Genomic DNA, 14,206 nt, shown 5'->3' with positions numbered 1-14,206 from the left:
GTTCCAGTAGGGCTTGCCCACCTTCTTGCACCTTCAAGTTATTCAGAACCAAGAAATAGCTACTGGCTTCTTGAAGAATAGGCTTGCCCACCTCAGGGTCGGCCGTGGAAAGGGGAACTTCTGCCTGAAGCAGCTTTTCTGTGGTTGTTACAGAAGGGTTTTTGTTATCACCACTCTTCATTTTACACCCAGCAGATATATCTTTGGAAATAAGGGCATCCTTTAATGCTTTCTTTTCTGAGTTGGCTTCCAAGCCTCTTAAGCACCCTTTGAAAGAGATCCTTGAGCAGATTTCCCTGGCACAGAGGCAAGTTCTAACCTTTTAACTTCTTCTCCCTTGCGGCTATCAAGACCTCCCACGAAGAGAGGGCCTTCAGATACAAACGGTTTGCTTTGTAAAGGCAGCGATGTCCTTACTCCCTGTTCATTCACCATCAGGTCCAGATACCTTTCAGTGAATCTGAATTGAATAATGTGCCACTGGTTGTCACTAACTAAGCGAAAAGAAGAGAGCGGAGTATTACTCTTATTCCTTCCTACATGAGCCTTCAATAAACCTTTAACTATTTCCAAAGCAACAAAATCTCCTTCTCTACCTGACTGAAATAAAAGCAAGGCTTGTTGAGTTCCAGTCTGCAAAGCAAATTCAAATAGCCCGTCCCCTTGCACCCTCCATTCTGGGAAGGTGACATAGGATCTGGAGCTAAAGAAATTGATGGCTTCCTCCTCTGCTGCAAAAAATTCATCATTGCATCCTAGTGACACCTCATAAACTTTCTTAAAACCAGGGTAAGATCTAAGGGATGTAAGGATCTCCCTCTGGTTAAACACTACATCCTCCATACATCCACAGAAATTGGGGCTCTCTCCATCTAGGTACGGGACATCAAGTCCACCGTGGCCTGCTATGTAAATTCCATGCTGACAATGCAAATTGTGCACCCTGCCGGTGATCTGGCCAGTCATCTCATAATGTTTGTCAGTAACCAGAGAGATACTATCCTTAAAACAGTACAATTCCACCAAATGCCAAACCAAGTCATCCACACGAAGTCTTTTCTCAGAAAGGAGCACTTGTTCACCTGTCCCCAAATTAACTCTCACCTGAAAGAGAAAGAATCATAATTAATCAATCTCATCTCATAGTGTTTCATTGAGAAAACGAGGCCATTCACAAAGAGAAAGAGAGACACTTGGACATGGAAACTCTTCCCACATTTATGGACTGCATATTGAGGTTAAGAAATTTCAGAGTTGGAACAGTGAAGACATGCTGATAAAATTGGAAAAGATCTCAACACTTACATATGGCACCTGATTTTATTCTAGTGAAATAACAGTAATCAAATGGATAACTATCTTGTTCTCTTTTCTCTCACTGTTTTTCCCTCCAGTAACTAAAGGCTTATACGTTTTTAAAGATTTTTTTTTAATCTTACCCGTAAGTTTCCTGATAGAAGTTCTGTTATACAGTAGTCATTTTCCCCAGCTGCAAGAAAAAGTAATCCTTGTGGTTTGCTGGTTTGAAACTTCAATTGAAGAGATAACTCAGAGGAAACGTCTATGATGTTGAGCCCCACATAGCTTTCACCATAAAAAGATGCTGGGGAAAAAAAAAAGTTAGTAAATTTATTACACAATGACTATTCCACTTATATTGTCATCTCCCTTCAGCAGACACCCCGCTGAAGACAGCTGCCTTGCGCAAGCCCACACCTGCTTCCTGGGGTAGCCCACAGATCTGTTGTGGGGAAATAAAGGCTCAGCATTCTCCTGCTCCAACTCAGGATACCTCTGATGGGTCAGTCGCTCTTCAGAACTCTCAAGGGGGGGGTGGCCAAGGCTTCCACTGAAACTGAATTGCAAATCTACTTCTCCATCTACCCAATTCTGCTTCCTTCCCTTCCACAGGGGTTAATCCCAAGTCACTGGCAGTGAACTGGTGTAACAGTGGAAGGGAACACGTTAGCCAGTACTGAAATATCAACCTATGAGAAATATAGGGCAAGTAGTAACTATGAGGACAATGGAATTGGGTGTCTATTGCTAAGTCTGCATGAAGCTTTGGAAAAGATAAGGAAAAACTAGGAGAGATTAGTTGACAATTACAAGCCAGGTGTGACAGCCAAAGGGCTTCCATGGTAGTACATAAAGTCTTTCTCATCTCCTACAGTTGGTGGGCAGGGGAAGTTGAGACTCCCACCCAGGAATTAATCATCAGAGTATTCAGCATCAAACTAAGTCAAAGTTCCAACCATGTCAGGCTACCTCTGACAAGTCTATGACCTTGTTTTGTAAAGAATGGAACCCTGACAAATGGAATGGGGACATCTGGATTAGTGCACTCAAATATCCTGGGTCCCTAGACCCCTCTGAACCCTCTGAGCCTGAAGAAGAGACCTATTCCCCTGTTAAGGTGATACTCCCCTTGCTTAAAGAGGATGCAGAAACCTCTCCCCACAAGGAACATGTAACCTCTGAAGATACACTCCCATCTCTCTTCCTGACCACCAGGCCAAAAACAAAGCCTAAGTCATGATATAACCTGTGCGGAGACATGCTGGGCTTGATATGGGAGGAAAAGGACTAGACCCTAATGGAGCTGCGAGACCTACCCAGAATGTAGTGCCAGCAGCTGGCGGAATGCACATGGGACTGAGGGTACCTGATCAAGGGGGCAGGAACATAACGTTGAAAAAGGGAGAGTTTATACTAGATTTGGGGGCACTCTCCAGGGATGCAGGATATAACATGCTGGGACAGACTGCTGGAAATGGTATGAACTCACTGCTAAGGTGGATCCTGGAAGCATAGAAAGTGCAGTGACCCACTCTAAGTGAGACATGACAGAATTGCTCTGACGGACGGATGGTGGAAGTAGAGATTGAAGGGATGGTAGTGGTACGTCCAGGATCGAGCATGAATAGGACCAGAAGGCGCAACGAGACGGTGGCCTGGAGCGCCATGTCATCCCCATTCTTGCGCCAGCACCTTTTCCTCAGCTCATGCATCTGGCTGCATGGAGGGACCCCTTATTACCAGCTGGTGGAAGGCAAAACACCTGAGCTTGGTTCGTGGCTGAGTCAGCTTCATCACATGCACGCAAGCTGAAAACGCACTCCAACTGCACTACAGCTCCTCTTAGGGGTGGCCATGAAAAGCACTGTTGAGGGAAAATTCTCCAAAAGGTAGAACTGTGAGTGGTACACCTGATCACCCACTTTATATGGAGAGAGAAGAGGCTTGAGGTTAAAATAAATAAAGACGGATAGGTAGTAGCAAACAGCCCGGCCAGATGGTCAGGAGTCTAGAATGAGAAAGATTGAAAGAGCAGGGCCAAGGAAGTCTGGGATAGACGCGTGAGCATCAGCAGGAAGCGGGAAGATCTTTATATTGCATGTTAATGCCCACCAGGAAACATCCACCACACCACAGGCACTAAACAACCAGGCAGACAATATGACTTGGCCAGTTGCCATCAGCCAGCCTCTGTCATCGGCCAGCCCTACGCTGGCACAATGCGTACGTGATGAAGTAGCCAGGGAGGTGAGGGAGGAGTCTATGCCTGCGCCCAACAGCCTGGGCCCCCTCTGACCACGGCTTCCCTAGCGATGCTACTGCTGAATGCCCAGCATGCCTCCCACAGAGTCCAACACCAAACCCCCAGTAGGTTACCATCCCTTGAAGAGGGGTGGCAAGGTGATGTCAATGAAACCCTTTCTTCTTGGAATAGCCAGTGATTCATTTCAACAAAAACAGACATATTACTCTGGGTATATATTTGCTTTTCTTGCTTGCAGGGCGGCACCAGGCACCACTCTGAGAGCTTCTGGAGTGTTTAATTCACTAACACGGGATGCCGAATAACATCACATCAATCCAAGGCACACCCTTTACTCCAAAGGAGGTGTGGTGATGGGCCTAAGACCCTGAGACCCACTGGTCCTATCACATAGTACACCACTGAAGCTGCAGGCCTGATAGAGTGTGGGAACAGCCTGATGAAGGTACGGTTGAATCACCAGCTCAGAAGCAATACTCTATCAGGGTGGGGTTCCACCCTCCAGGACATAATCTACACTTTAAGTGAAAGATCTTTACATGGTATTTAAATTAAAAATCTTTACACACCTCCTGCTATGTCTCCAGAAGTATAAGCTGTGGGTCTGAGAACAAGGGGTAGATCAGGAGTGGCCTTGTTTACCGTCACTCTCAGTGACCCACTTAAGGAATTTGTGTTCCCATCCCCATCAACCATAAATCCACGGTTTCAAAGCTCCTGGCTTCCAAAGGGGAATGCTTCTACCAGGGGACACAGCAAGATTCTCTCTATATGATAAGTTACAGCTGCTGCCTGGACATTTCAGTCTCCTTATATCAAGGAACTAACAGGCGAGAAGAGAAATGCCTCATCTGGCAGGTAATTGAGCCTGAGTCATCAGGAGGTGGTAGAACTATTGTTACACAACGGGCTCACAGAAGAATATGTTGGGTGTCCATGTGGTCCCCTTGGATGCCTCTTGGTACTTCTTTGGCAGTCAGTAAATAAACGCAGTCACCCTGTCCTGAGAAGAGTGCGTTGACAAGAGCTCAGACCCCTCGGGGATGAAGGTCTGAGTCACATCATCAGGTGGCCACTGAGACCAGCAGAAATACCAGTTGAGGGTAAAAGGAATCACTGGATAAGGAAGAACATGAAGATTATCACTCAGGTACTGTTCCCAGGATTTACACGAAGTGGATCCAAGTGATGCAAGGGGTGGACCGTGGTAGACTCCGTGATGCACCCACTACCCTTCGAGAACAAAGGACTTTCTTTCTACCCTGGCTGCTATGAATGCTGCTGGCAGATAGCCCCCAGCATCTTCAGAGCTCCCCACAAATTCAGCTGTTTGCACTGAGACTACATTGCAGGTGGACTCCTCTTCCTAATCCAGTTCCCTTCTCTTCTATTCTCTTCCTTTCCTCAAATCTTGCTCCCAAGAACATTCCCTAATAAAGTTCCTGCACGTTCATCTCCATGTTTGATTCTGCTTCCTGAGGATCCCAGCGCTTCTCATTTTTGCTCCTACAACACTGTGCACTCCTTTGTCCTAGCGTTCGCCACGGTGTATTAAAATTACTTGTTTGTTCATCTAGCTCCTGCACTAGTCCATAAGTCTCCTATGATCAGGGACCATATCTTTTTTACCTTCCTCTCTCCAATACCTAGAACAGTGCCTGGCACACAGGTGGTATGATGGACTCTGTTGGTGCCCCATTTAGATCCCTTTTAACAGGTTGGTGCACGCATCCTCCAGCTGATTAACTGCGTTATCCAGAGATTTCAGTGAAATTATACCCTCTGTCCCGGGGTACAACCTCTAGCCAATGACTGAAAGAGGTGTATAAAGTATGTAGAAAACTGTGTTGCTGTTCATATTCCAGAGCTTTCTCTTGGATCAGGCTGAGATGAGGCCACATCCTTGTTTGGTTTCTTTTCCTGCCCTATCCTCCTTCCCTCACTTCCTTACAGTTCTCTCCTGGTAGCACTCACTCAGTTATTCACTCACACAAGAATCCCTCCCTAAGCCTCTCTCTCTAGGGAATCCAGTGTAAGCTAGGTAGGTAGCGAGCAAGCATTTACTGAACCAAACTGAACTAACCTAGTAAACCCTCATTTTATAGTTGAGTAAACTCAGGCCTAAAGAAGCTTAAGGACTTATGTAAAGTCAGCAGTTAATTAGAAACAGAGCTAAGACAAAAACTAAGCATTCCCAATCACCAAGCCAGTGTTTTGACCAAGATACGAGGTTGATACAGAGATGAACATGATCTCTTACAGACTTTCTCAGATATGTATAAGCCCCCATTCTCTCGTTAAAAACAGCCATTTATAATTAAATTCAATAAAACTAGAATGTAGGGACACAGTCATACAGTTTAAAGAAGCAGCTACAAACCCACTAGCTATCCTAGTTTATCCTCCTGGCCTTCCCATTACTGAATCCCCCCACTCCAATTTCTGACAGACTTAGAGGGTGTATTGTTAAGTTTTCAAAACCAGGAAATGTTTTCTAAATCATAAAATCTACTGCTGAGAATGACTAAGTAACCTTAATAAACAACATCCCTATATTTTCCCACGTTTCACCTCTGGCACTAAATCAATTCCAGTCTCAGCTGGTGGCTAGAAATTTCCATTGCCTCAGGGGAAAAACAGGGAAGCAGGCTTAAAACTTCTGGTTTGACAGCCTGAAGCCAATTCAGGTCCTCACATACCTCCAAACTGAGCCTAATTTTTGTGGCCCCTAGTAAATGCCTCAAAAGCACAATAAAAAGCAATAGAAGCACAAGTAAAACTGGTTCCTAGAAAAAGAAAGGTGATCTCGACCTGCAGTGAAGGAAAAGGTGTGTTTGGGCATTTTATAGGAATGTAGCAAATCAAGCTGAACAAAAATCAGAGCAACTTCCTGGTTTTGTGTGCTTAGATAAAAGGTGAAATGTTTGAATAGAAACCAAAGTTTGGCAGTGAGGTCGGTAAGATACTTTGCATGAAAGTTAACAACTATTTCTCTGTAATTTCTTCCAGGTTGGTAATTATATGATTCATTCTATCTTAGAATTGGTTCCCATTCCTTCCTCCAAACTATATGTTTCTGGTTTTTTGTTTGATTTTGGTTTTGTGTTTAAGTTTTTTTGGCACCTACTATGTGCCAGGGTTGGATTGGAGAATTAATAAGACAAAGGGGCTTGCAATCTATCCAAGGAGAGAGCTGCTCAGAAAGAAGAGTGTATCCGAGCGATAGTAGAAAGTTGGTACAACAGAAGCTTGATGTAGGTCCAGTGGCGGTATGAGAGAAGGAACAATCTAACTATTAAGCGTCTCTCCCTGGCAGATTTCAGTGTCCCATGCCACGTGCATATTCTGTCCACACATACTGCTTGTTTGGTCCTGGGGATTCAATGGTGACTGAGAAAGACTGTAAGTAAAGCAATTACAGTTGCCTGATTATTAACTGGGAAATGCAGACCACAACAGAAGCACTGGGCCTTGTCAAGGAGGGTGGATGGAGGAAAGGCGCTTCAGGCAAGGCACTGGCTGCTTGGAAGAGCTGGTGAGGGCTGGGGCAGGGGAAGAGGAGAGAAAAAAAGGGGGGAGAGATAGGAGAGAGGTGAATGCAAGGAACCAAAAGCCCAGTCTGGCTGAGCACAGTATAAGGAGGGGGCAGCCAGGGTAGAGGCTGCAGAGGCAAGAGGGGTCAGGGGCAAACACCACTGCGTGCATCTGAGGCCTGCCCTGAACTTTCAGTTCCAAGTGCGTGTGTGCAGTCACACACACACACACACACACACACACACACACACACATGCATGCCCGCCTGAAAACGCACACACTCAGTGCCTGGTTACTCCTTTCAAGGCTCCTATTATAATCTGATTACCTTTTTAATTTGTCTTCTGGGTTATTATTCAGCCCCAATACCACACCACCCCGAACAGAATGTAAGACTCCGAGGTCCGGAGCCTTTGTTGGTCTCGACCACCGCTCAGTTGGCCGTGCACACAGCAGTGCTCGGCACATTAGGCACTCCATAAATGATGGCTTTGGAAGCCAAGCTGAAGAGTTCAGGCTCTTTCGAAAGAGGGCCGTAAAGGGATCAAACAGGGAAATGAGATGGTCAGCTTGCAACTTAGAAGCTGACTCTGGCTGAAAGGCAGAGAATGGACTCAAGGGAATGGTGGGTGTGGGGAAGCAAACAGGGGGGGGAGGTGGGGGGGGTTCAGGAGATATTTAAAAAGTGGGATTGTCACAAGAGGGAAGAAGAGGCCGAGGGGGCAATCTAGATTAATTTCCAGATTTCTGGCTGGGTAGCCACTTATTAAGAGGCGGACTCTGGGAGGGGAGCTTTCATTTTGCGTTGTTTTGCTGTGTATATATAACAAGAAATTCTCAATGAACATTTGGGGAGCAAATGGCTGACTGACAGCCTGGATCCCCATGGGCAGGGGCCCACTTACTGGGGTGGGGGGCAGCTTACAAACCGTACTAAGAAGGCTGAACTTTATTCTGCAGACAGTAAGGAAGCATTATGGTGTCAGCTGGGAAAAGACATATCGGTTCCGTGTTTTAGAAAGATCAGTCTGGTGACTGTGTGAGGGCAAAACATGAGTAGGGTGGAAACTAATTAGGAGAGTATTTCAAAGAAAGATTTCAGAACTGTTTGCTTTCACTGAAAATTAGAATTGCTTTTTCATAATACAGTATTTTTGGTAATTTTATATTGTGCCTTTTTATGTACTGATTTTCTTCCAAATACGTTCTACAGATGATACACCGTAAGTGTAGAAGCTTATTTTTTTTAATTAAAATAAAAAGCAACAAAAACAAAACTTCTCTGCTAGAGTATGTGCATTATACAAACTCCTAAGATGACATCCTAAGAGGAGGGCTAACATTATAAAACAGATCTTACTCATGCTGTATCATTTGAGTGGAATAACTTCACTTGGAAAGGAAAGCCACATTTCGCCCCACAAATCTATTCTTAAGAGTTTCGACAGTGTTTTACTATGGTATTGACGGCATGTGCTTTGTCAAACTGAAGTTGAATATTTATTCAAGAGATAACTAACTTTATCCAGAGCACTCTAAGAAGAAAACTTACAAATATGAAACAAATTAGCACAAACATCTAACATGCCCTGGAGACCCGACCTCCTCTATTCACTGAAAACAAATCCCAACAGGGAAAGTTCTAAGAGTCTCTCCCACGAGAGTTAGGTCCACTAAAATTTAAGCTGGGAAAGAAAATCAATGAGCGAATAGATATTTGCTCCACGGCTGCAGGATGGGCAGTTGACTGGAAGGGTGGGAGGGGTCCCTGGCATCACATCTCTATGCTAAATGTGTTGCTGACACAGTTGGGAGGGTGTGGGAAAAGCCGGTAGCAGGCCCAGGGCCACCGTGAGGATGGAAATCTTAGGTTTCCAGGTAGAACCTGAGCAATCCACAGCCCTGGAATCCTTGCTAATGCAGAACAGGATCCACCGGCCTCTCATTTTTCGTTCATCCCCCAAACATCAGTCTCCATGCCAACTGCTCAGGTTGCAAAGAGAAAACCAGCACTTGCCCTGCCCGTACCCCCTCTCAATGGGGCAGTCTCTAGACCTGCTGCAAATGGTCATGCAGACTGCGTCCTGCACAACTCCAGGGGGAGCTACTCCTGTAGATGTTGTAGATTGCTGTAGCACCTCCTGGAATGAAGCAGTGAGGCTGTCCTCCTGGTCCCCAGCCACCCCTGGCTGAGCTGACGACTCCCTCCTTAGTGACCGCAGAGCCTGTGTCCTATCGTAAATGTTCCACATGTGACATTTATACATTTCTATGTTTGCTCCCCCGCTGTCTGGGAGTTTTCCAGGCCCGGCCACAGGCTTTGGAGTGAGTGCTGGAGCCAGGCTCACTGGGCACAGGAACAAAACCTTCCCTAAAGCTCCCAGTTCCTCATTCCTCTCTGATGGCACTGCCATCTTCTGACCATCAGAATTAAATGGCCCTTTATATGATCTCTTTTACTAGGACAGACACTCCCTCTATAAGATTCCCATAGCTGCTATAACAAATTGCCACTAATTTAATGGCTCAAAATAACACACATTTATTGTCTTACATTTCTGGAGCTCACTGAGCTAAAATCAAGGTGTCTGCAGGGCTGCATTCCTTCTGGAAGCTCTAGGGGAGAATCTGTTTCCTTGTCTTTTCCAGCTTCTAGAGACAGCCACACTGCTTGGCTTAGGGCCCCAGCCAGCAATCACATCACTCCGACCTCTGCTTCCATCACATCATCTCTTTTGACCCTCCTGCCTCCCTCTTATAACACCCCTATGATTGCATTTAGGACCCACTCAGATAACCCAGGATAATCTCCCCACCTCAAAATCCTTAATTTGATCACATCTGCAAAGTCCCTTTCACCATATAAAGCAACATGTTCCATGTTCTAGGAACTAGGATGTGAACTTCTTTGGGTGGACATTATTCTGCCTACCACAATTCCCAGGGGTGCTCTATCACTCAGTCACTCATATTTATTGAGCACCTACATTTTTAGGTACTGGACTAAGTATACAGAATACAGAGGTAAATAAAGCAGTAGCATTAGAAAGGACCCCAGAAACAGAAGGCATGAGTTTTGTTTGTGCTTTGTATGGCCTCTATAGTTCTATTTTTAAATTAAACTTTTTAAATTGTAATAAAAGACATTTTAAATAAAAACCTGGACTTTTTGACTTCCCTGGAAAACTCAGCCACTTGGGCCATCCTGGGACCTATTTATTCCCACAGCACAACCACCGTGAAGGGTGTGGAGGTGCCAGCTCCCAGCTCCCTCACTCCACGTCACCTCCTGCCACACCACCGTTGCTTGGCTCACCATGACCCTCGGGCCACTGGAAGCCTTTGGGTTTGGGCGCCACAGCTTCAGGCAGAAATGACAAAGTGGCGTGCCAAGGTAGTCACTGCAGAGCCAGAAGGAAATGTAATTACAACTTCATGGGTTATTTTAGTCTAAAAAATAAGAACTGAGGCTTTATTCATCTCTACTTTACAGATTGATTGGCATCGTGCCACAGGTGGCATGTGAGACTGGCAGTGTGTCTTGTGTGCTGGGTACACAAGTCTCCCTAGGGGAGTAGCGCGAGTTCTACAAGGTGGAAGGATGGACAGTGGTGCCCTCACTCCCTCTCTCTTTCTCCATTCAGTGACACACCACACGCGGGTTTGCCTGCTTAACTGGGCTTACAATTATATTATCTCACTGTAATTAAACAAACCCTCACAAAACGGATCAACTGATTAAAACAATTCCTACAAACAAGCCATACATTAAAGATATATACAAATAACGCAAGGACCAGTAAATGCAAAGGAACTGGTGGTGCTGGCCCTTCTCCTCTTTCTGTACAAGCTCCTCATTAGCCCTGTTACAAGGTCAAAGCAATAATACACTAATGAGATCTGATAAGAAGGTAGTCAAAAAATGAGAAATCATTGAACTATTGACAACACGGGTCTAGAGCTAAGAGTATATTTTACCTTGAGAAAATTGTTAGTGACAGTAGTACTGAGACTTGATTTACAAATAGAGATATACTGGGGGTGTGTGCTACAGATATTCTTACTGAGACAATCTGCTTACCAGACAAAGGTGACTTCCTGCTGTGGTGAGACTCCCTGAGGACACGTCCTGTAAGGACTGAAAGCAGCATTCACCTAAGCCTTTGACAGTTAGATTCTTCAAAGCAACAGCCTGAATCACCCAAGGAGGTAAGGAAGAAACCTAAATTTAGATTACACATCTGGCTATTCAAGAAAAGTGCCCCAAAGCAGCTTTTGGTAAGACCTCGGTATCTGATATTTGTCATGCTATTAGCGCCAAGGGTGAAGAACAGTATATATGTTAAATTATATATGCTATGTGATTCTTTATTCAATAACTCTCCTCTAACCACATTCTGTACCCCTCAATGGATACCTAACCTGCTGCTCTTTGCCTCACGCCCAAGTTTACTGCACAGATGAATGGGAAAGGAGGGAAATTAGCATTTATCAAGTAGTTCCCAAGCAGGTCTTACACATATCTTACTCAAGTCTCTCTGAAGAAGTGATTATCATCCCAGTTTTACAAATGCAACATCAAGACCAACAGAAATAATTTCCCCAAAGTCACTCTGAGAATGCATGGTGGCACCCACATTAAAGCCCAAGTCCACCTAACTCCAAAGCCATGGGCTTTCCATCACTCTACACTGACCACTTGGATCCCTGGCTCAGGCCCCATCGCCATCCAATCTGTCCCCCAGTGCCACTCACTGCCCTCTCAGGTCTCCCCGGCCTGCGACCAGCAGCTTCCCTCTCAAAGCCACCGTCACACCGTCCCCACTCCTGGGCCCTAGTACCCGGCCCATCCACCCTGCACGCCAGGCCAGGAAGGGGCCGGGGAGGGGGCAGAGGAAGAACCAGGAAGAAAGGAGGAAGATAAAGAGGGAGGAGCTCGGAAGGGCCCCCAAACATCAGGATTGGCGCAGAGCTGGAGGAGCTGCAAGGAGGGCCGCGCAGGGGTGAGAGCGAGGCGTCCTCCCCCCACCACCGGAATGTTACTCCTAAGCTCCTCGTGAAATCGCCTGAAGTGAAGTAAATACGCGTTCAGAATTGAATCCGAATGCCACAAAGATTTACAAGGCCTTTGATTGAGAGTGTGTTCTCTGGTCTCGAAAAGTCCTTTGTTAAACTGAAGTAAATCTCAAAGAGCGGGGGGAGGGGGGTACGTCCAAGTGTCGAGCTCAATTCTGTGAAAAGTCTCAATAACTATGCTTTTATTAGTCACCTCTGACTTCTGAAAAGCGCCATGGAAATGTAAAGCACTTCCAGCGAAGCAGGTCCAGAAAATATAAGCGAACGCGTGGAGGGACCTAGGGAACAACAGGCCAGCCACCCAAGAATTTCGGCGAGGAGTTTAAGGCCCCCGTGACGGTCACGTGCAGCCGAGAAAGGGCCCGGGTGGGAGCAGGGCTGAAAAGGATGAGACGGGAGGACAGCAGGAAGCCTTCCTTCTGCCCGTGCGAGGGACACCAGGAGTCCGGCCCTGAAACCCCCAATCCGCGGCGAAGACCGGGCCGAGGCCGGGCAGGGCCCGCCCCCGAGGCTCGCGAACTGGTCGGGACCCGAGGGGCCGGGCCTCGCGGAGCGGGAGTCGCAAGTTCTCCGCGGAGGAGCCGGAGACACTGCTCAGGGCCGAGCGGTCCCCTCCCCCGGCTGCCCGAAGGCCCGGCCTGACAGTCCCAGTCGCGGTCGCCGCGGGGCTCACGCGGCCGCGGCGTCTGCCGGGGCCCCCGGAGTACAGGGGGCTCCAAGCCCGCGCTCCCCGAGCCGCCCACCCTCACGCCCCCTCGCCCCCCCCTCTTCTAGCGGGCTCCGCGCGCGGCCGGCCGGGGAAGGGAGGTTGGGGGGCGCGTACCTCCGAGCACCCCGCGCGCCCCGCAGAGCCCCAGGCAGGCGGTGAACAGGACGGGGGGGCGAGCCCCGAGCCGCCCCATCCCGCCGCGGCGGCCCCGCGCTCGCTCCCGGGCGGCAGCCGACCTACCTGCGCCGGCCCCTCCCCGTCCGCGGCCGGGACCCGGAGCCGGCCCAGGGGGCGCCGCCCCCAACCAACGCGGGGCTGGGCCGGGGCGGGGAGAGCCGCTTGCAACCCGCAGCTGTTGCTCCTCATCGCGCTCGGCCCGGCTCCGGGGTGCGCAGCGCGGCCGAGGAGGGCCCGCTCCGGGGCCCCAGCGCCCAGGCAGGGTCGGTAAGCAGAGAGTACGTGTACCCCGCCTTGCCCGGCGAGTTCTGCCGTGGAGTTGAGTGTAGAGCAGGCGCTGTTGAGAAATGGAGGCTGGAGGGAGAAGCATTCCTGGCGGAGGTAGGACCCTACTTAAGACGGCTTTAAGGCACCAGAGTGAGCCCCTGTTTATTGCTGAATGCCCAATGCATACCTGGTGCATAGGCACCGGCAGTCGTGTTGGATGAATAAGAATTAAACACAAACTGGACCTCTGTTTTTTCCTTCGTAAAACATGGAGATCGCACCAAATCTCTAAGGTCCGTCCAGCTTTACCGTTCTCACGTTCAAATTCTAAACAAATGGAAAGTCTCTCCACAAGGAATGTGTTAGCACAGAGAATGACCCCACCCAGGGCTGGCTCTGTGTAGCTTGTGCCTGGTGTCGGAAGGCCGGGTTATCCAGGCATGCAGAATTTCTCCTGGCAGGCTCAGGTATCCACATAAATGTAAAAGCACAAGCAGTGCAGAGCAAGATTGCCCAGAGAGGCCGCAGAATGTCACCAGTGTCCCCAGGGAGCCTCTACTCAAATGTCATCCCTGGTTAAGAACATAAGCTTGGTACCTTGAGAGGCGTGAAGGCAAATCCCAGCTCAGATATTAATAAGTGACCTTGGTATGTGACCCTGGGCAAACCTCATAATTGTCCCACCTTCAGTCTCCTCATCTGTAAAATGAAGATAATGATGCTGATCTCATAGGTGGGTTGTGAGGTTTATCCAGCCCATGAGGCTTGAGTGTTAAGCATGGTGTCTGGCTCATGGTAAGAACTCACTGGGCAGTCTTGTTATACCTGGGAGCCCAGCTAGGCCCACAGGGCTTCTCTGGCCAGTCTCTGAACAGCTCTGG

The 14,206-nt window shown here is 47.9% G+C and overlaps 1 protein-coding gene across 1 annotated transcript in view; it reads right to left on the bottom strand.

The window, feature by feature from the left end:
• Positions 1-13,121, bottom strand: part of LOC309657931 (chondroitin sulfate proteoglycan 4-like) — a 68,290-nt gene extending 55,169 nt beyond the window's left edge. The window contains 4 exon segments of the mRNA XM_082455969.1: positions 1-279; positions 282-1,104; positions 1,440-1,603; positions 12,996-13,121. Of these exon segments, the coding sequence (XP_082312095.1) occupies positions 1-279; positions 282-1,104; positions 1,440-1,603; positions 12,996-13,074 (1,345 nt within the window). The 5' untranslated portion in view covers positions 13,075-13,121.
• Between the last annotated feature and the right edge of the window lie 1,085 nt (positions 13,122-14,206).

The sequence above is a fragment of the Balaenoptera physalus genome (assembly GCF_965194825.1).
Source record: "Balaenoptera physalus genome assembly, chromosome: 3".
Lineage (NCBI taxonomy): Eukaryota > Metazoa > Chordata > Mammalia > Artiodactyla > Balaenopteridae > Balaenoptera > Balaenoptera physalus.
This window is presented reverse-complemented; position numbering and strand designations above follow the sequence as displayed.